Genomic DNA, 21,265 nt, shown 5'->3' with positions numbered 1-21,265 from the left:
CCTTAAACCTTTCTGCCTGGCTGCCCCCTACATTCGGAATACCCTCCCTGATTTCCTCAGGAGAGAATCCTCCCCCAGTCTTTTTAAAACTAAGGTTAAAGACTACCTTTTGGAGCACTCACCCAGCACCTAATCTGGGAACTGGCACTTATATTGTAGTGTCACCCACTGTGACCTACAGCACTTATATTTGCCTATTTGTGTCTGTTAGTTACCCTCCCATATAGATAGTAAGCTCTACGGGGCAGGGACCTCCTTCCTCTTGTGTCCTCGACTCTTAACTTATTGCTGCTGTATTTATCTGTATTTATTATTATACTTTGTATTTATCTATTATCTTATTAACACCCTGTTTGTATTAATGTATTCTACTGTACAGCGCTGCGTACATAAGTAGCGCTTTATAAATAAAGATATACATACATACAAAACCAATAGGACTGTTTTGCCTTCAATAAGGATTAATTGTATCTTAGTTGGGATCAAGTACAAGGTACTGTTTTATTATTACGGAGAAAAAGGAAATCAAATTTTTTTTTGAAAATTAGAATTATTTGCTTATAATGGAGTCTATGGGGGACAGCCTTTCCGTGATTTGGAACTTTCTGGATTATATTATTTTCCATATAAAGCATCCGATACCTGTATATATACTTTATCAGGTGGCGGTGACAAAAATGGGTGTTCGAACTGAACGTATGAAAGCCACTGATTTAAAGTAACATTTATTCAGAGCTTCTTTGCACAAGAGTTCTATTACAGGTATGGGACCTGTTATCCAGAATACTTGGGGCCTGTGGTTTTCCGAATAAGGGATTTATATCGCCATACCTTATGTCTACTAAAAAGTAATTTAACCATTAAATAAACTCAGAATTGTTCTGTAACCAATAAGATTTTCATTATAGGATCAAGTACAAAGTAGTGTTTTATTATTACAGAGAAAAAGGAAATTATTTTTAAAATGTGAACTATTTGATAAAAATGGAGTCTATGGCAGACAGCCTTTCAGTAATTTGGAACTTTCTGGATATCTGGTTTCCGTATAACTTATCCCATACCTGTACATGTTTTTTTTATGTTTTGTTTTTTTTTAAGCATTAATAGCAATTCTAATATTCGGTAAAGTAGGACCAAGCCTCTGTAATTTTTTTTGTTATTGTGCTACAGTTCAAAGACTAGAAATTAAACAGAACTGCAACTCAAACTGACCACTATTGTTTATTTAAATCAGACATAATATCAAGTACATGCTTTTGCCATTTTACAGCTTTTAAAATACAGGAGTGGGGATCTGTTATACGGAAACCCATTATCCAGAAAGTTCCGAGTTACGGGAAGGCCTTCTCCCATAGACTCCATTTTAATCAAATAACTCAGATTTTTAAATTTGATTTCCTTTTTCTCTGTAATAATACAGTACCTTGTACTTGATCCAAACTAAGATATAATGAATCCTTATTAGAGGTGAAACAATCCTGTTGGGTTTAATTTTTTTTTATTTTTTCATATACTTAAGGTATAGAGATCTAAATTGCAGAAAGCCCCAGATCCTGAGCATTCTGGATAATGGATCCTATACCTGTACAAGAAATGTACCATTCTTTCACATGCTTTTACATTTCATCATAAATCTTGCCAGTGCTTTTCCTGGCTGCACAGAAGAGCTAAAGGTACACTGCATGTTGATCTGTAGGCTGGCAGCCCCCATTGTGTGGGTGGAAAGCAAGCAGATCTGACAGTAAACTGCAGTGCAACTTTTCATTTGTGAGGGGCAGCACTAGGGTTGGTTACCCACATCCTAATGTGTAACACTGACAGGGGCCAGAGAGGGTCTTGTATGTGCATGGATAAGCTGTTGCCATAAAAGTAAATGGTAGGTATATGTCATGTATGTTCCTTTGCTGAAGGGGACAGTCTGAGGTCCCTTCTGTTTAGGCCAGTTTACCTGCTGTGTGTTTTTAGAGTGGGAGGAAATTGGAGCAGCACTTGGGGAACCCCCTGTCTCCAGGGTACTTCAGTTTATCAGGAAAGTGAAAGCTAAATTGCAGCTGTAGCGCACACCATAACATTTTATAGATATCCCTGATAGTAGACTGCAGTAGTCACACAAGAAAATAATGCAGGCAACAGCAACATTGTGTGAAAGTAATTCTTTTTAGAACAAAGTCTGCTCCAGGCACAATTATCTCAACAGTGCATGCTCCTTTATGAAGTGTGTAATTTATTCTGTAATTAATTCTGTGCTATGCACCAGCCCTGACTAAAGCTGGGCACACACGTGGTGTTTACGATCTTTTGTGCGACCATCGGTCGCACGAAAGATCGTTCCCACCCTCCACTGATGTTCTGGGCTGAATTGTCGGATATGGAGGTAGAAACAATAGGATTTCTACCTCCTTCTGCTGATTCAGCCCTGAACGTAGATTTTGCTCAGGCGCCTTCAATGGTGCCCAATCAAAATCTTTTAACCCACCCGATCAGCGAGTCGCCCAATATCTGCAACCTTCTGCGTTTGCCATACACGCACCGAATATTGTACGAAACAAGGTTTTGTACGATATTATTGGTGCGTGTATGCCCAGCTTAAGGAGTACACATGGAGAAGAGCAAGACAATCAAGACTCATTGCTCCTTAAACTGTACCCCAGGCCCGTGTGTTTTTGTTTTAAGAAGATGTTAATGATCAGCACCAGTAACTGGAATCAGCAAGATGTGGGGTGCCTAAAAACTTACCAAACTGATGCCTTTTAAAGTTAATCTGTTGGTGATATGTCAATTGATTTATATCAGATAGAGATAATGGTCTACCCCCCAAAAATATATATGTCCAGATTCCAAAAATATAGGCTCCAAGAACATAGCTGTAGCTTGAGGGCGGTGAAATGATTTAAGTTACAGAAATAGAAGGCATTTTTGGGAGATTTGTCATCCACAATAGCACAGATTTACCATGGGCAGTAAATCTCCCTATCTGCAATTGTCCTAAAGACAGCCAAACTTGTCCCAGGGAAAATGATCAGTCTACTCATCTTCAGATATGACATGTACATGATTGTTTCAAAGATGGATTGATGTGGGAAGCTGCCCCATTAGGGCTGTGGCAGACGGGGAGATTAGTCTCCGTGCGACAAATCTCCCTTGTCGTGGACGACTAATCTCCCCAATATGCCATCCCACCGGGTAGAATGTAAATCACCGGTGGGATGGCATATGTGATGCCAAAATCTCAGAAGTTTCCTCTCAAGGCGATTTCGGCAAATTGATGCGCTGCGCATTTCGGGGAGATTAGTTGCCTGCGACAGCAGCAGAATGGGAATATTCAACTTTGGAGGAAAGTTGTGGCAATAGAGTATCAATAATATTAGAGGGAGAGATAACAGGGCTGTTATCTATTTCTGGGTGATGCCTGAATTTCTAGAGAAGATATACATTCATATTTTCCTTTTTCAAATAAATTGATAGAGAAATAATAAAGATCTGATAAGGATAATGTGGAAAACATGACACAAGAGGGTAGAGAAATTAAGTGAAGGGTTGCGCAATGGAGATAAAGAGAGTAAATGGCTTATTGGGGCGGGGGGTGTTAAAGAAACAAAATATGGGGGCACATTTATAGGTTTGCCTCAGAACTTGAGTGTAGAAGTACATATTTTTACTTTTTTTGCCTGAAAAATGGCACTGTCAGTGTTATACAAGCTTGCATTTGGATAAGGTAATACGTTGTACATCTGTGGGCAAATTAAACTGAATCTTATTGAACTGCCTCAAGTAGACTAAGAAATAATTCTATGATCCCTCCTTTTTTTTTTTTTTTTTTTTTTTTCACAGCTGTGGTTTTTATATAACCTTTAATGCAATTACAGTTGATTTAAGAAAAAATATACTTTTTTTTTAGATTTATTCTGTAAGACTAAATATCCTGCTCCCATCACTGTGAGAAGTGAATCAACAGGCAGTTTACTTGCCCTTCAATCACCACACTGTATAAGTTTTGAACTTGTTTAATGATGATCAAAAGAAGGTAGAACTGTAGGTACAAACAGTACAATGGTATCAGAATACATTCTGGGTATGTAAAATACAGATGAAATACAATAGAAGCATATATGTAAACATTTTATATGCATTATACAGTCCTAGAGGGGCCTAACAGTTGGCTGCTAAGGGGGAAATAGTGAATCACACACTACAACCAGAATGCACATAATAGCAAAATACATAGCTTATAATAAGCAGGCATTAAACAAAATGCAAACATACCAACGATGCTTGGATAGACCTGCTTAGAGATGAGTGTGGCCCTAGCAAAGTGACTGTTACATCAGAAACGGCTGCTTCCTCTCAGGACCAGGAAGTGATGTAATCAGGTGGCAGAGTGAATATCAAAGTAAATAACAGCTGCAAGGACACAGTACTAGAAGTGGCCAGAGGAGAGTGGGAGGAGGAAGTGCAAGGATACATAAAGCCCAATACATAAAAGAAATTGTTACATATGAAGACATTTGCAACACTTAAGAATTGTTATATCTAAAATGTGTACAGAACTACTGCTGTGGCAGCACACTAAATAAATACATATTTATAAACTATTGTATTAAATAATAAATTCACAGACCATAAGGTAAATTATCCTTATTACCGATGCATATTGATTGTCTCCTGTTACTGCTTATTGATGTGATTTGTGTCACATGACTCACTGAAACTTGTGTATTATTAAAAGTAATGTACCTCTTGTTGGAAATGAGATATACCTTAGCTTACCATGACCTGCTTATAATATATAGAATAAATATAAGTACTGCATTTTACTCTTATATGGTCTTCGAAGTCCTTGGTGACAATAATATCATTTATTTAAGCATTAGTACACTGGGCATTTTAATTGCTGCTACAGTGGCTTGCAAAAGTATTCGGCCCCCTTGAACTTTTCCACATTTTGTCACATTACAGCCACAAACATGAATCAATTTTATTGGAATTCCACGTGAAAGACCAATACAAAGTGGTGTACACGTGAAAAGTGAAACGAAAATCATACATGATTCCAAACCTTTTTTACAAATAAATAACTGCAAAGTGGGGTGTGCGTAATTATTCAGCCCCCTTTGGTCTGAGTGCAGTCAGTTGCCCATAGACATTGCCTGATGAGTGCTAATGACTAAATAGAGTGCACCTGTGTGTAATCTAATGTCCGTACAAATACAGCTGCTCTGTGACAGCCTCAGAGGTTGTCTAAGAGAATATTGGGAGCAACAACACCATGAAGTCCAAAGAACACACCAGACAGGTCAGGGATAAAGTTATTGAGAAATTTAAAGCAGGCTTAGGCTACAAAAAGATTTCCAAAGCCTTAAACATCCCACGGAGCACTGTTCAAGTGATCATTCAGAAATGGAAGGAGTATGGCACAACTGTAAACCTACCAAGACAAGGCCGTCCACCTAAACTCACAGGCCGAACAAGGAGAGCGCTGATCAAAAATGCAGCCAAGAGGCCCATGGTGACGAGCTGCAGAGATCTACAGCTCAGGTGCGGGAATCTGTCCATAGGACAACTATTAGTCGTGCACTGCACAAAGTTGGCCTTTATGGAAGAGTGGCAAGAAGAAAGCCATTGTTAACAGAAAACCATAAGAAGTCCCATTTGCAGTTTGCCACAAGCCATGTGGGGGACACAGCAAACGTGGAAGAAGGTGCTCTGGTCAGATGAGACCAAAATGGAACTTTTTGGCCAAAATGCAAAACGCTATTTGTGGCGGAAAACTAACACTGCACATCACTCTGAACACACCATCCCCACTGTCAAATATGGTGGTGGCAGCATCATGCTCTTGGGGTGCTTCTCTTCAGCAGGGACAGGGAAGCTGGTCACAGTTGATGGGAAGATGGATGGAGCCAAATACAGGGCAATATTGGAAGAAAACCTCTGCAAAAGACTTGATACTGGGGCGGAGGTTCACCTTCCAGCAGGACAGCGACCCTAAACATAAAGCCAGGGCAACAATGGAATGGTTTAAAACAAAACATATCCATGTGTTAGAATGGCCCAGTCAAAGTCCAGATCTAAATCCAATTGAGAATCTGTGGCAAGATCTGAAAACTGCTGTTTACATACGCTGTCCATCTAATCTGACTGAGCTGGAGCTGTTTTGCAAAGAAGAATGGGCAAGGATTTCAGTCTCTAGATGTGCAAAGCTGGTAGAGACATAACCTAAAAGCCTGGCAGCTGTAATTGCAGCAAAAGGTGCTTCTACAAAGTATTGACTCAGGGGGCTGAATAATTACGCACACCCCACTTTGCAGTTATTTATTTGTAAAAAATTTTGGAATCCTGTATGATTTTCATTCCACTTCTCACGTGTACACCACTTTGTATTGGTCTTTCATGTGGAATTCCAATAAAACTGATTCATGTTTGTGGCTGTAATGTGACAAAATGTGGAAAAGTTCAAGGGGGCCGAATACTTTTGCAAGCCACTGTAGATGTAGCAGTTAAATTGTAGGGGGACCCATTGCTCCTGTTCTGTGTGTCAGTGAGAAGTGATTCTCAGACCAGACCATACCATTGGCAGTAATAATAGGCAAATAACAGTACAGTGCAATTTACTTAAATTCTGAAAATGTCTTGTTTTTTTTTTTTTTTTATTTAATTATGGATTCTGTTATGTATCTTTATAGTAAACCATGATGGAGGACCATGCAGTTACGCAGACAGACAGCCTAACCACCATTGAAGCCCATACAGTGGCCCACTCTGTAGCCCACTCTGTGCAGCAGGTTCAACAGGTTCATGTTGCCACATACACAGACCACAACATGCTAAGTGCTGATGAAGATTCTCCATCCTCTCCCGAAGACACGTCCTATGATGATTCAGATATCCTCAATTCAACTGCTACAGATGAGATTACAGCTCACTTAGCTGCAGCAGGTAAGAAGTTCATGCAGTAAGAGCTGGACAACATACCTCTAACATGCCTGTTTACTTTGCATTGTAAATACGTAAATTCTTCTTTGTAATTCACTTTGGTTTGGGCATTTACCACATCCATGTTCTTTCTTTGTGTATATGTGTAACCAGCTTTGTAATGGGCAAGTAAATGCGCACTGGATATAAATTGCTTACAGCCCCAAGGTTAACAGAGCCATTTGCCACATGAGTAATAAACACTGCAATAAAGCAGCATTAATGCTTGTTTATTTCTATCTTTAATCTTGTTTATTTAGAATGTACATTATTTAAGGGGAAGCACATAAGCCTGGTATGGTTAATTAAAAAAAAATGTCCCAAATTAATAACAAAAATGCTTCTGGATATCCTCCGTAAAAAGGGTACTTAGTATTTTTTTTTGCTTATTCCCAAAATTTTGCTTGACTTTAACTTGCTGATAAATAGCACGTGTAAAATAGCATATTGCCTGAAATTGTACAATTATAGGTTTATTTACTATTATTTATAATGGAAACTCCTTGGAAACTTAATAACATAAAAATAATCATGTAAATTGCTAAAGTTTTCAGAAGAGTGTTTTAGTGAGAGGAACTTGTCAGAATTTATTGGAAAAAAAAAATAAAATAAACTAATCCTGTATAAGTGCCCAAAATATTGGATTCATAGTGGAGTAATTACTGTCAGTAAATTGACACATTTATGAAAGATCTGTGGCATGCAGTACTTATATTTATTCTATATATTATAAGTTAAACAAGTGAATCTCTTAAAGGAGAACTTAAGCTTAACTAAAGAATTTGGCTACAAATGTTGTACATTACGTTTTGGGGTTTCTGTACCAGTCCAAGGCAAGCACAGCCCTTTAGCAGGGAGGATCTGTGCCTCCAAAGATGCCCCAGTAGCTCCCCATCTTCATTTATGCTGATGCTCTGTGCTGCTGTCAGTTACGGAGCTTAGGGACCAACTCATGATATACTGTATATACAGAATATAAATAAAGCTGATTAGTAATTCATTCAGATTCACATAACACGGCAGCTCTGAAACCAGTGCAGTTAGCATCAGAATGTAATAATCAGACCTGTAGCATCAGTTTATATGACAGGCCAACCTCATTTTATGGTTAATAATTTGCAACTACCCCTAAGCTTAGCTTCTCAACAGCTGCTCAGAGCTCACTGAGCATGTGCACTGTCCCAGACAGTTCTAACAGAATCCAACATGGGGACAACTGTAAAGACCTATATCATTACTACTATAGAGATGCTGAAACTTTTGGCTAGTGCAGTCAATTTAGTATATAAAAAAAATGCATTTCTAGCCATATTCAAATTCAGGGTATAGTTCTCTTTTTAGACATGCACTGCACTGACAATTCATGTATAAAGCAAAATAAAAAAGTATTTATTTCAACATTTCAATTACATTATGTTAGCTTCTTTCTGACAGTAAGTACCTTGAAAGCTTTAGAAAGACTCTCTGTATTTTTCAAACTATTTTAAGATTTAGTTATGTAATCCGAGAGCCTGAAATTAGCAGTTAGAGAATTACAACTAAACAGGAACATATGTCATGCCTGCCGTTCTGAAGTTAGTGTTCTACTGCATTCCTTTCTGTTTATAATAACACCAATGGATTTGTACTAGGGTGAGTTCCTTTAGTATAATTAAGCACTTGTATTTAAGTGGGCTGTAACAGATGTTTATCTAGGTTTAGATAAAAAATGGAGAACACCAGTGCAAAAAGTGCCTATTGGTTATTGTGTCTTCCCTATTTTTACATTTGATTTGCAGCAATACTGATATTCCATGAAATGCTTCAAACAGTTTGTGGAGATATATTGCCATCCTATTGCATGGCTCTTTTCATTTCTTTAAAGAGAAGTCCTTTAAGAAATTCAAGGAAGAAGAGCATTTGGACACTGGTTCTCAGAATTTCCTTATGTACAAGTAAACATAGCAATGATGTAGGAACTTTTAGTACAAAAAATTGGGTCTTGGCTGTAGTCCATAACATAAACTTTACAACAGAAGGCCAGATTCAACCTGCTGCAGCAACTGTATTGGTTTTTAAAGCCAAGTATAAAAATAATGTGGTGGCTGGTTGGTTGTTTTTGTGCAAGTGTATTTCAGTCAGCAAAAAAGCTCCTCGAATTGTTCATTCACTTGAATGGGATTTGCATGACCACTTCAGTATTAGGTTCTTCAGAACATGCCTTGTCCTCAAAGCTTTGGTGGTTGCACAATGAAAGTGTGCCACACCAAGATACTTCATACTCATGTAAACAATAGCTTGTGATAGGAGGGAGAGCTGTGCTGTAAAAATCACTCAATTTGTGCGTTTTGATCAGGTGGCTCTAAGATGTATAAATCTGTTGACTGTGTCCTAAGACTAATTAAATCTGTATTTATTCTTGATTTTACTTGTTGTTAAAGACAGGCAGATTTGCACTTATGAACTAGTATACAGCAGAATGTACTGGCATGGGTAACAACGGATACAGAGCAACCTTTCCGTGTGTGTATTTATATGTTAGACAACAGTGGAGCATGGTATTTAAAATACTTTTGAATTAACTTTTTGTTATGATGAATGCAATAATTCTGTTTTATTGATTTTCAGGACCTGTTGGAATGGCAGCTGCAGCCGCTGTTGCAACAGGAAAAAAACGAAAGAGGCCTCACATATTTGAGTCTAACCCTTCCATCCGGAAGCGGCAACAAACACGCCTTCTCAGGTCAGTTATTTCTATTGGCACTCCTGACATGTTCTGTATAAATTGACTTTTTCCTCCTAGTTCAATGATTCAAACATTGCAACTTCATACAATGATCTTTGGCAAACTTACATACATGTATGTGTGTGTGTGTGTATACAAGAGAGGCTTTAAGCAACTTGTAAATAAAAAATAAAAAAAATACTTCACCCAGTGTTCCCATTTAGTACTTTTTCCCAGGTATTGATAAATTTAAATAATTACGAATATTAACTTAAAAACTGCCACCACCGTGTTTTAAGGGCCTCAAACACCCAGTCTAGATGTTCTATTGCACACTGACACTTCACAGAGGCAAATCACCCTAGGCTTTCTAGCTAAGCACTCTAGAAGACACTCCGGCAGACAATGCAAGTTAGTCTACAGACAACACACCACTTTCCCGCAAGCAAACAAAAGGTTAAGCAGACACACTTTCCTTCTAACTAGCAAGGGCTTAAAACACATTTAACATACATACTCCGTGTAAGACAAAAGTTCATTTAGAGCAGCAAAGAAAAACTTATTACATTTTATATTTAATAATCCAAAGTGGACAGTGCATATATTATATAAAAACGGTTAATGTTACAAAATGACATACAGGTTGCAAACCGTTATAAAATAAAAGAGGGATAAAAATGCAGAAACCTACATACATCACCAACAGAATGGTCCTATGTGATTCCTGTTCCGGGGGACGGAAGAAATAGCGACATATACCTCCCAAAGCATCTCGGCCCCCAAAGGCATATATTTTCCCAGTTGTCTGGGCCATTGATATACAGGTTAAGAGGTAGGTCACGCTCCCATCCAATGACAAAGGTGAGGGCGGGTCACCATTTGGTAACTGGCTGTTCTGGTGACATTTTTATTTTCCAGCTAGCCTCAAATACTTATGGGTAGTCAACAAAATTATGGAACCATGAGCATTATGTGGGAAATGGAATTCTCTTTTCATAGACACCAAACACCAGGCCTAACGCATATTATTCTGGTTTTATCAGAATATTGGATAATCCCTAGATGAATCATCATCACATGGCAGTCTTTGGAGTCTGTGGGGAGCCCTAGCTACAAGCTAATGGCTGGGCGCCATGATTTTTATCTTTAGTAAAAGATATTTATTTTATGGGCCTAAAGAAATATTAACTAAGAATCTGCCCTGAGATAGACCACTCCACTGTAGCACAGGTATGATAATTTAGTTACCTTGTTCATCCATTTGGCCCTGTCTGACTTTTCACACTTCACAGTCCCCTAGCCAGACAGTCTGTCTTCAGTGTCTTTTGGGGGGTATTTGTGAATTACCCCTACTGTGAGGGCTTTCCCTCAAATGTGGATTCCAAACATACTTTCTAAATTGAAAACCTAACCCTTTCTAGGTCCAGCATGACATAATTTTTTCCTGTTAATGACATTGGCTGTACATGTTTGTTTTCAATTCATTTTTGCTGAGGTTTCATGATGAAAGTTTACAATGTAAAATGATGTCACACGTTTGTAAGAAAAAAGAAACATAAGCATAATACTCCAGGTAATTAAAAAAAATTAGCCACTTACTATTTACATCATAAGTCTCCCTGACACACCGTAAAAGAAAGAATAGTAGAAGGTGAGGTTCAGCAGCAACTTTTTATAATTATCCTGTCACATGAACTCCTGTCTGAGGCACATAAATCTCAGTCTGTTGTGTTGAATTGCCCACTATTGATTCTGGGGATCTTGATTGCTACCTCAATCCTGAATGTGGTGGTAATTCCAGTGTTTAAATTGCTGGCTGTGTCAGTTGTTGCAATATTCTTGTGCCCAAAGAATCACATCCAAGAGCACTGAACTGTAATTGTGCAAGTTTTAATGCATAGGGCACGGTTGCATGTGATGCAAATCTGCATGCATCCAAAAATTATCCTGGGATTGTAGGGAAAAACATTGCAATATGCAAAAAAAAAAAAATCAATGGCACGCATGTCCAACCAAAATTGTACTTTGCACACAGCAGCCCAAAATTAACCTATCTTTCACAGTGTAATGAGTACTTACCCCAGATCTCAGTCTAATTATCCTTTACTGCCTTAGCTCATGACAAAGTTTATATATAAAAAAAAATATTGGTGTAAGTCACTCAAATATGCACATACCCCAAATTTCTTTCTAATTGGCCTTTTGAAAAGACCAAAGGACCTCAGCACACTAAACTCCAGGCTTGATAAAGGGCTCGGAATAACCTGATACTTTGCTTTTTTTTTTTTTTTTTTTTGGAGCCATTAAATAATTTAAAGCAAACTAAATAGTTTGTCAGTTTACTGCAGTTATTTGGTCTGTGTTCATATTGCAGGCCCCTGGCAGGTTTGGTCTATTTACTAATTAGCACCAGAAAACCTGTAAGGGTTTTGGATCAGGTTGGACACAACATTGTGTAGACCTAATTGGACTTTAGCCTGGCTCCCCTTAGCTCATAACAAGGTTACAGATATATATATATATATAAAACTATTGGTGTCACCCTGTTATTGTTCCAGGTGTACCCTCAGGGCAGCAAATAAGCACTCGCCCCAGATATGTAGATATATAGTTCCAGGGCACAGATAGGCACTCTAAATCTCACCCTAACTGGTCTTCCGACTGGGCCCTCTTAGCTTATAAAATGGTTACAGATATATAAAAACACTGATGTCACCTTGCTGTAGTTCCAGGGCTACCTAGGGCAGGATATAAGCACTTTCCCCACATCTGTTAAAGGGAATGTCAACCCCAAAAATAAGTTTTTGCCAAATAAAAGGAATCCTAATTCTAAGCAATTTTCCAATATGAATTTATTAAAATGTTTCAGTGCTTTAAAAGTTATTAAAGGAAAAGTAACACTGGAGGAGACTGACCTTTGCAACATTGTTTAAAGAGAAACAACCAGAAGTTCAGTAAAAGCCGTTTTCAATACATTAAAGGAAAAGTAACACTAACATTTTTTTAAGTAAAAAATCTATTCTAGCCTGCCCCAATAATTGCCCTATCCTGCACACCATTTATTATTTTGAATGCTTTATTAGAAAATACCTGCTAAAACTTGGCTTCCGGTCAAATGAAATAGGACGATACAGCGGTGCAGGGAAGAATCCACTATGCGACGATCGATTGATCGATCCTAGCCTGACTCCTTCCTATATACAGAAGGAAGGCTAGGATGGATCAATCGATCGTCGCATAGTGGATTCTTCCCTGTATCGCCTTATTTCAAATGACTGGAAGTCAAGTTTTAGCAGGTATTTTCTAATAAAGCATTCAAAATAATAAATGGTTTGCAGGATAGGGCAATTATTGGGGCAGGGTAGAATAGATTTTTTACTTAAAAAAATGTTAGTGTTACTTTTCCTTTAATGTATTGAAAACGGCTTTTACTGAACTTCTGGTTGTTTCTCTTTAAACAATGTTGCAAAGGTCAGTCTCCTCCAGCAAGACAGGTCTGTCAATCTGCTGCCTTGTGTTATATTGTTTCATATGCCAGAGCCACCAGGGCAGAGAATAGAAAAGGACAAACACTGCTTTTAATAGCAGTTATATATACAAATAACTCAAAAACCATTAAAAAATTGGTAATGAATTTATATTACAAAGTTGCTTAGAATTTTTTCTTTTATTAGGGAAAAAATTATTTTCTGGATTGACTTATCCTTTAACAAAACTGCTTCCTACTCAATTTGTTAACCAGATTACAGCAAAAAAAGATACAATGATCAGGAGGGTACCTAAGTATAGAGACCTAGATAAACAAAGAAATATTTGAGAAATAAAAAAATCTACTAACATTGGACAATGCTGCACCTGGTAATAACCAATAGAAACCAATCAGTTATTAGATGTATAGGGAGGGCAAAGTTCATATTAGCACTAATAGGAATATATATAATGATAATTAAACGTAGCATGTGCCTGCCATATTTGCATATATCCAAAGCTGCAGGGCATCCAAAGTTACAAGAACATATCCTTTGTAAGACTTCTGCTAAGGGTTAAGGTGGCCATACACGGGCCAATTCTAGCTGCCAATGTCGGTCCTTTAGGCTGATGCCAGAAGTGGCGTAGGGCTGATATTTTCCGCAAGCGGAAAAACGCTTGGTGAAAATACAGCCTTAAGCCTGCTACTTGTGCCTGCACCCAAATGAATGAGATACGCTCGGGTGCAGGCACATGTAGCCGATATACGCATGAAAACGCGAGATAATGCAGAGTCTCGCGTTTTCGTGTGTATATCGGCTACATGTGCCTGCACCCGAGCGTATCTCATTCATTTGGGTGCAGGCACAAGTAGCAGGCGTAGGGCTGTATTTTCGCCAAGCATTTTTCCACTTGCCGAGAATATCAGCCCTACGCCACATTTGGCATCAGCCTTAGACTGTTTTGGCAGCTTATCTTGCCGTGTATGGGCATGAGTGATGGGCCTGCTGACTGACATCTGGCAGATGTGATTTTTCCGTCTGATCCACCAATTTATCCACTTTCATTGCTTTTGGTCCAGTGGGGCATATTTGGACCTCACGTTTGTTTGTTTTTAAGAAGCAACAAACCATTTCTTTCTTTATTGCATACTTTATAATATTTTAGTTTACTTGCTTGAGCTTATTTCTATTAAAAAGTTCTTGAGAGATTCACCCTGGGCCCTCTGGTTCCTTAAAGCGCCCCTTATGGACTCTAGGCTAGTCAGATTCTTTGTGACTAACAAACAGCCTGTTCTGTTTCCTCAGTAAAAAGTTTAGGCTGCGGGGTAAGATCATCATCTATAGCATTTTTCACATGATTGGAGAAATCCTGTTTGGGATTGGGGTATCAGACGACCAGTCAGGTAGCTATCTGGCCAAAAATCTGCCAGATATGTATCTAACCGTGTTTAAAAATACGGTTAGCAAGAGAAGATGTGGCCCTCCCCCAAAAGCCTGCATTGCCGCCAGCACAAGGAGGCCATATCGAGCCTCCTTAAGACTGTTCCTTCTACTTGATGGTAACTAAGCATAAATTTGTCATAACAACTTTACTGGATTTTTTTATGTTTTAGTAGCCTTAAGGCATGAATGACATCACAGAAATATCCCTTATATGAAAATGCTCAGATTTATAATAGATTTCATGCCTGTTTAAAATGTCTTTTTTCACCTTAAATTTTTACTATGTTCTTATATTTTTTCACTTCTATTTTCTTACTAACTGAAGCTGTATTATTACCTTGTTATTTTACTGTATTGTCCTGATTCAGTGTCTTTATCTCTTTGCTTTAGGAAACTGCGAGCAACTCTGGATGAATATACCACCAGAGTAGGACAGCAGGCTATTGTTCTGTGCATCTCTCCATCCAAGCCAAACCCAGTTTTTAAAGTCTTTGGAGCTGCTCCTCTAGAGAACGTGGTATATTTCAGAATTAAGAGTTATGAAACACATGGCAAATTGCCTGACACTGCCATCTTGCAGAAAATGGCAGTGGACAAAATTCTGCCCTGTTGGTGCTGCTCTTGTTATATAATGGTGAGCGCCCAGGTTGTTGCACAAGGAATGGAGACAGAGATAAGAGGTCTTCATCTCACTGCTCTGTATGGATTAGTCAGGGCGAAAGCCATTACATACCATGAGGAGCAGTGGCAGGCAGATTGGTGTTTTGACATCCAAAGGAAAGGCTGTTATATAAACTTTAACCATTTGTTGGTCTTGTGCCAACTGAACTCCTATGGATATATATTATTTATAAGCCACTTTAGTTATCGCTGTTGGAAGGCTTATGGTCGCCATGTTTGGGGAGAGTGAGGAAATCATTTCCTTTTCATTTGCTGATGCGTGTGGTGCTAATTTTTTTTTTCCCCTGTCCCCCTCATGGCACCTTTTTTTTTTTTTTACTTGATGTAGAAGAAAATTTTGAATTAAATCAGCCTACAGCAGCTTAGAGAGGTGCTCACAAAGACAAGGGTCACACATTCGTATACATATTAAAAAAAAAATTAATGGAGCTGCCAAATAAGGGCTAAGATTGGCTATTAGGGGCCTCTATGCACACTTTCAGATTTTTATTTGGTAGTAAATCTTGATTTTTTTCAACCAAAATGTGCCACCAAGTCAGGATTCAAAAGTAACTTGCTTTGGGGACACTGAGAGCGACATGTTGTTCATGAGCCACTGGTTGGAGATCACTGCATTAAAGAAATGGTTCACAGTCATATGAAATAGTTTGGGAACCACTCTTAATTCTCTGTAGTTTTGTTTATCATTGGCTGAGCTTTCAAAATAGCAACTTCCTTTTAATATATAACATGCCTTATGGAAACAGTAGTATTTCAGCAGTGACAAATTTTATTGGATTAACAGAAAATATGAAATATGCATCACAAAATTAGACTGGTGCATACATTTGGGCACCCCAACAGCGATATTACATCAGTGCTTAGTTGAGCCTCCTTTTGCAAATGTAACAGCCTCTAGACGCTTTCTGTAGTCTTTGAGTGTCTGGATTTTGGATGGTGGTATTTTTGACCAATTGTCCATACAAAATCTCTCCAGTTCAGTTAAATTTGATGGCTGCTGAACATGTACAGCCTGCTTCAAATCATCCCATAGATTTTCGATAATATTCGGCCATTCCAGAATACTCTTCCCTTCTCCCTCTGCATAAATGCCTTTGTAGATTTCCAACTGTGTTTAGGGTCTTGTGGGAATATCCAACCCCTGTGTAACTTCAACTTTGTGACTGATTTTTGAACATTATCCTGAAGAATTTGTTGATATTGGGTTGAATTCATCCGACCCTCGACTTTAACAAGGGCCCCAGTCCCTGAACTAGCCACACAACCCCACAGCATTATGGAACCTCCACCAAATTTCACAGTAGGTAGCAGGTGTTTTTCTTGGAATGTGGTGTTCTTCTTCTGCTATGCAAATCGCTTTTTGTTATGACCAGATAACTCAATTTTTGTCTCATTAGTCCAAAGCACTTTGTTCTAAAATGACTGTGGCTTGCCTAAATTAACTTTGCATACAACAAGCGACTCTGTTTGTGGCGTGAGTGCAGAAAGGGCTTCTTTCTCATCACCATACCATACAGATGTTCTTTGCAAATTGTACTGAATTGTAGACTGATGTACAGGTACACCATCTGCAGCAAAATGTTCTTGTAGGTCTTTGAAAGTAATCTTTGGCTTGTCTGTAACCATTCTCACAATCCTCCGCATATGCCGCTCATGTATTTTTCTTGGTCTGCCAGACCTGCGTTTTAGCAGCTGTGCCTGTGACCTTCCATTTCCTGTTTACATTCCTTACAGTTGAAACGGAGAGTTTAAACCTCTGAAATAGCTTTTTGTAGCCTTCCCCTAAGCCATGAAACTGAACAATCTGTGTTTTCAGATTTACTTTGAGGATCCCATGCTGTCACTCTTCAGAGGAGAGTCAAACAGGAGCACAACTTGCTATTGGCCACCTTAAATACCTTTTCTCATGATTGGACACCTGCCTATGAAGTTTAAGGCTTGACAAGCTAATACAACCAATTTGGTGTTGCCAGTAATCAGTATTGAGCAGATACATGCATTCAAATTAGCAAAATTACAAGGGTACCCACAGTTTTGCACAGCCAGTTTTTCACATTTGATTTAATTTCAAACTAAATACTGCTTCACTAAAAATCTTTCTACAGAAAACACCCCAGTACTTAGAAGTTCCTAGGAAATGAAAGACATACCACTGTTATCTTTTTTTGTTGAATGTGGAGTAAATTATTGTGCAGGGTGAGAGGGGTTCTCAAACTTTTTCATATGACTGTATATAATAGCTTTTATATGTAGCCAATATTGATCATAGACTTACCTTCTCCTTTATATATAAATAAGTTGATTTAGATAGAACATCATTTGAAAGCATTGGGTTACACTGCAGTTTTACCTGAGACTTAAGGTGGCCATACACGAGGCGATTTCGCTCGTTGTGCGATGAACGATTATATCGACAAATGATCGTATGGCGATCGAGTTCCCATACGATATGCCATCCACGGGCAACGATAATTCGGGAAAGATTTCGTCGCATCATTATCGTAAAATACGTACGATCGTACATCTACGTACGATCGAATGTCGTTGACTTCCGCTGCTGGCAATCGTGACATGCGCAGAGAACAATCGTTGAAAGACAAATGTCTGACACTCACACCAACTGGCAGATTTTATCGTTAAACGACCAAAATTTTTAAACCTGGCCGATCGATTTTGGGGACGATAATGTCGGCTCGTTTAGTGGGCCGACGATCGTTCGTACACCACCAACTATACGATAACTTAACGATAGCATCGGATTGTTCGGGAATCGGTCGTTTGTAAGTAAAAAATCGGTCCGTGTATGGCCACCTTTAGACGAATGTTTGCTTTAAATTAATAACTGTGTCTGAGCCCTTGCACTGCTTGATAACCTAGCTGGGCACTACATTGTTAGTCATTTGCATTCTTCCTTCTCACTCAGGTCCGCAAGTATAAGAGTATGATTCTGGAGGACCTGGAGTCTGCTCTGGCAGAACATGCCCCTGTACAGCAGGACATCAACTCAGACCTCCCTCCTCTGACTATTGATGGTATACCAGTGTCTGTTGATAAAATGACACAGGTGAGGAAGATGCTTTTAGTACTCTCAGCATTGCTTCTAAAATTCTGTCTTCAAACAGTATCTGAGATGGGCATGGACAGTGATGTTTTGGCAGTACAATCACTGTTTTTGTTATATTGCATATGTGCATTTTTCCTGCTATGTATATGTATGTCTGAGCTGGTATCCAAAATCGCTACCATAGCTCAAGAAAGTGCTTCTGTTTGCCAGAAAGCAAACAGATTTAGTTTCAGCTTTCAAAACATTAAACATTGGTGGTTAATTTTACAATAGTAAATAATTTGTTCCAGCATTACATAGCCTTACACAATATTGCAAATAGTTTTGTCAAAAATAAACTTCTCGTTTACTTATGATTTTATGCATTTAGCTAAATTGCTGAATATTTACCTGCTCTTGCCTTAAACATAATGTCAGCAGCTTTATATTTTTATATTAATATAAAAAGCTTTATATTAGCACCTTTTATTTTCATGTAGTTTGCAGTAGCATTGTTTTGTTTCTACATGCCCAGGTTTTTTGTGTGCATGATTCTGTCTCTTGCTCTAATTAGAGCAATTCTCACAGTTCAACAGGTTTTCTGTGCAACTGCCATTTCTGCTGATGGTTTCTCCAGAGACTTTATATTAATCAGAGGTAGTATCTATCAAATCCAGAGTACAAATAATTATTTACTTTGTTGTAAGCGAAGTGGCGGAAAAGGGGCAGTTAACAGTTTTTGTATAAGTTAATGTTCTTTATATTACATTATTGTAGATATAAGCCATCTGTGTACAGAAAAACTAAATGTGGACCTGCACACCCCCATCTTAGCTATGTATTAATTTCCAAAGATAGGAAGCATACTTTTGATGTAAAATTTGGTTGCACATTTTAAGATATTTGACTGTAAGTTGAAATAGTCCTGCAAGTGACTCTAACTATAGTAGAGTGTTCTCTTAATCAGGAGTATGTGAATGTTACTACTTTAATCAATTTCTCTCAGGCTCAGCTCCGAGCATTTATCCCTGAGATGTTAAAGTATTCTACAGGAAGGGGAAAACCTGGGTGGGGCAAAGAGAGCTGCAAGCCAATCTGGTGGCCCGATGATATCCCGTGGGCTAACGTTCGCAGTGATGTCCGCACGGAGGAACAGAAGCAGAGAGTAAGTGATCCCTTCTGTTTACATGATGCCCACACTGGAAACTGCAGAACCATACACAGAATAATCTTAGGTAACCTAGAGACACTCGGCATGCTTTATTTCCACCTTTGTTACTTATCCATTTATATTGTAGGTATTTTTACCCATAATCATTTTCAGTACTTAACCCCTTTTCAAACATACTTCACATTCATAAGGCGAAATACAACGAAACCTGTAGCATGCAGTTCATGGCGCCTGTTAGAAAATGCAAGACAAATAAACAAGCTAGCACATAAAATGATCTAAAACAGTCTTACTATAGACTCTGGCTAAACACGTATAAAGAATGATCTTTCCTACATTAAATGTTTATGAAAAGAACCCTAACTAAAGCGCAAACTCTAGCAGATGTAAAGGTGGAAACAAAAGTGTTGTACAACTTTTGTAATCAGGGTAAAACACACCTACTGATATTGGTGCTTCCTTAAGTCTCCCTGATCAAAGTTTTCAAACCTGTCTGACTGATGAACCAATCGCGGTACAAAGATATCGGTCAGGATGTGTGATCAGGATCAGGTGTGCCACATACCACATACACATACCAAGCAACATATAAAAAATTGTTTTGTACAATTTTATTGGTATGGGCAGCTTAAAATGTAAAAGATTTTTTAACGTAGTATCTGTAGAGACTGTATTTACCTAAGGAGAAATGGGCTTCTATTACCTTTTCCATTAGAATATAAGCTCTGACCAGTGTTTCCTTATTACCTAAAGGGGTAGCAAAAAAAAAAATAATAAAAATTGGACTGCAAAGTGGGAAGGGTTCATTACAAAAGTTTCAAGACATCTCCAATGTTTCTAGGTTTCCTGGACTCAAGCACTACGAACAATAGTAAAGAATTGCTACAAACAGCATGGAAGGGAGGATCTATTGTATGCATTTGAAGATTCACAAACAACACAGGTGGCAACAACACATGGTATTGCACACCTTGTGCCCTCACAAACTGTGGTACAGACTATCAGTAACCCAGATGGCACAGTGTCTCTCATTCAGGTGCAGTATATTTTCTGAACAGATTTACATGTGTGTTTTATTGTCTTCTATAGAACATTATTTTAATCAACCTTGTTTGTTCATAATGATATTTGCCTACGCCTATAATGCTATGCCTCAGCCCACTTTGTAAGTCTTTGCCTCTCCTGATATAATATGTCTAATGTCTCATAGACTGGACTGTATTACAAAATAAAACATTTGCTATTTTATTATTTCTGTGTTAAACGTATAGTATAACAGAATCAGACTTTGGTAGCTGTAGAAGTCTTTTTCATTTATTATTAGTTTACTAATGTTTTCTAGAGCTCTGCCATTAATTTGGAGAAGACCGTTTACTCTCCTTGAATGCTATTTATTTTCCTGTATATAATTCACAGGTTGGCACAGGGGCTACTGTTGCAACTCTAGCAGATGCATCTGAACTTCCAACAACAGTAACAGTGGCACAAGTTAATTATTCTACGGTCAGTGATGGTGAGGTAAGAGCTTTCCTAAAAGCATTTTCCAATATTGTGTGCTAAAATATAGAGTATTATGTATGTCATATTGTAGTTTATTCATGCTATGATAATTAGGGAAGACAAAATATTTCAGAATAATTACCAGAGTGAGGGTGTTGGAATACAACACATGAACCCTCTTGCTATACACTGGTAATAAACTTATTATTATTTAGCAGTATATTTGAAATGCCTCAGCCTTTCTTAGATACATGTGTATGGCCTTATTGTGAAACGTTCAG

At 38.2% G+C, this 21,265-nt stretch overlaps 1 protein-coding gene across 2 annotated transcripts in view; it reads left to right on the top strand.

Annotated features, from left to right (window-relative positions):
- The window catches only part of nrf1 (nuclear respiratory factor 1), a 47,443-nt gene that overhangs the window by 6,157 nt on the left and 20,021 nt on the right, over positions 1-21,265 (top strand). For both annotated transcript variants that reach the window (XM_004913055.4, XM_002931845.5), the window contains exons 2-8: positions 6,684-6,936; positions 9,580-9,694; positions 14,980-15,106; positions 18,194-18,334; positions 19,320-19,478; positions 20,326-20,520; positions 20,901-21,002. In XM_004913055.4, the coding sequence (XP_004913112.1) occupies positions 6,690-6,936; positions 9,580-9,694; positions 14,980-15,106; positions 18,194-18,334; positions 19,320-19,478; positions 20,326-20,520; positions 20,901-21,002 (1,086 nt within the window). In that variant the 5' untranslated portion in view covers positions 6,684-6,689. The remainder of the gene's footprint in view (positions 1-6,683; positions 6,937-9,579; positions 9,695-14,979; positions 15,107-18,193; positions 18,335-19,319; positions 19,479-20,325; positions 20,521-20,900; positions 21,003-21,265) is intronic.

The sequence above is a fragment of the Xenopus tropicalis genome, chromosome 3 (genome assembly GCF_000004195.4).
Source record: "Xenopus tropicalis strain Nigerian chromosome 3, UCB_Xtro_10.0, whole genome shotgun sequence".
Classification (NCBI taxonomy): Eukaryota; Metazoa; Chordata; class Amphibia; order Anura; family Pipidae; genus Xenopus; species Xenopus tropicalis.
Note: the sequence above shows the minus strand (reverse complement) of the source record. Positions and strands in the feature narration are given on the sequence as shown.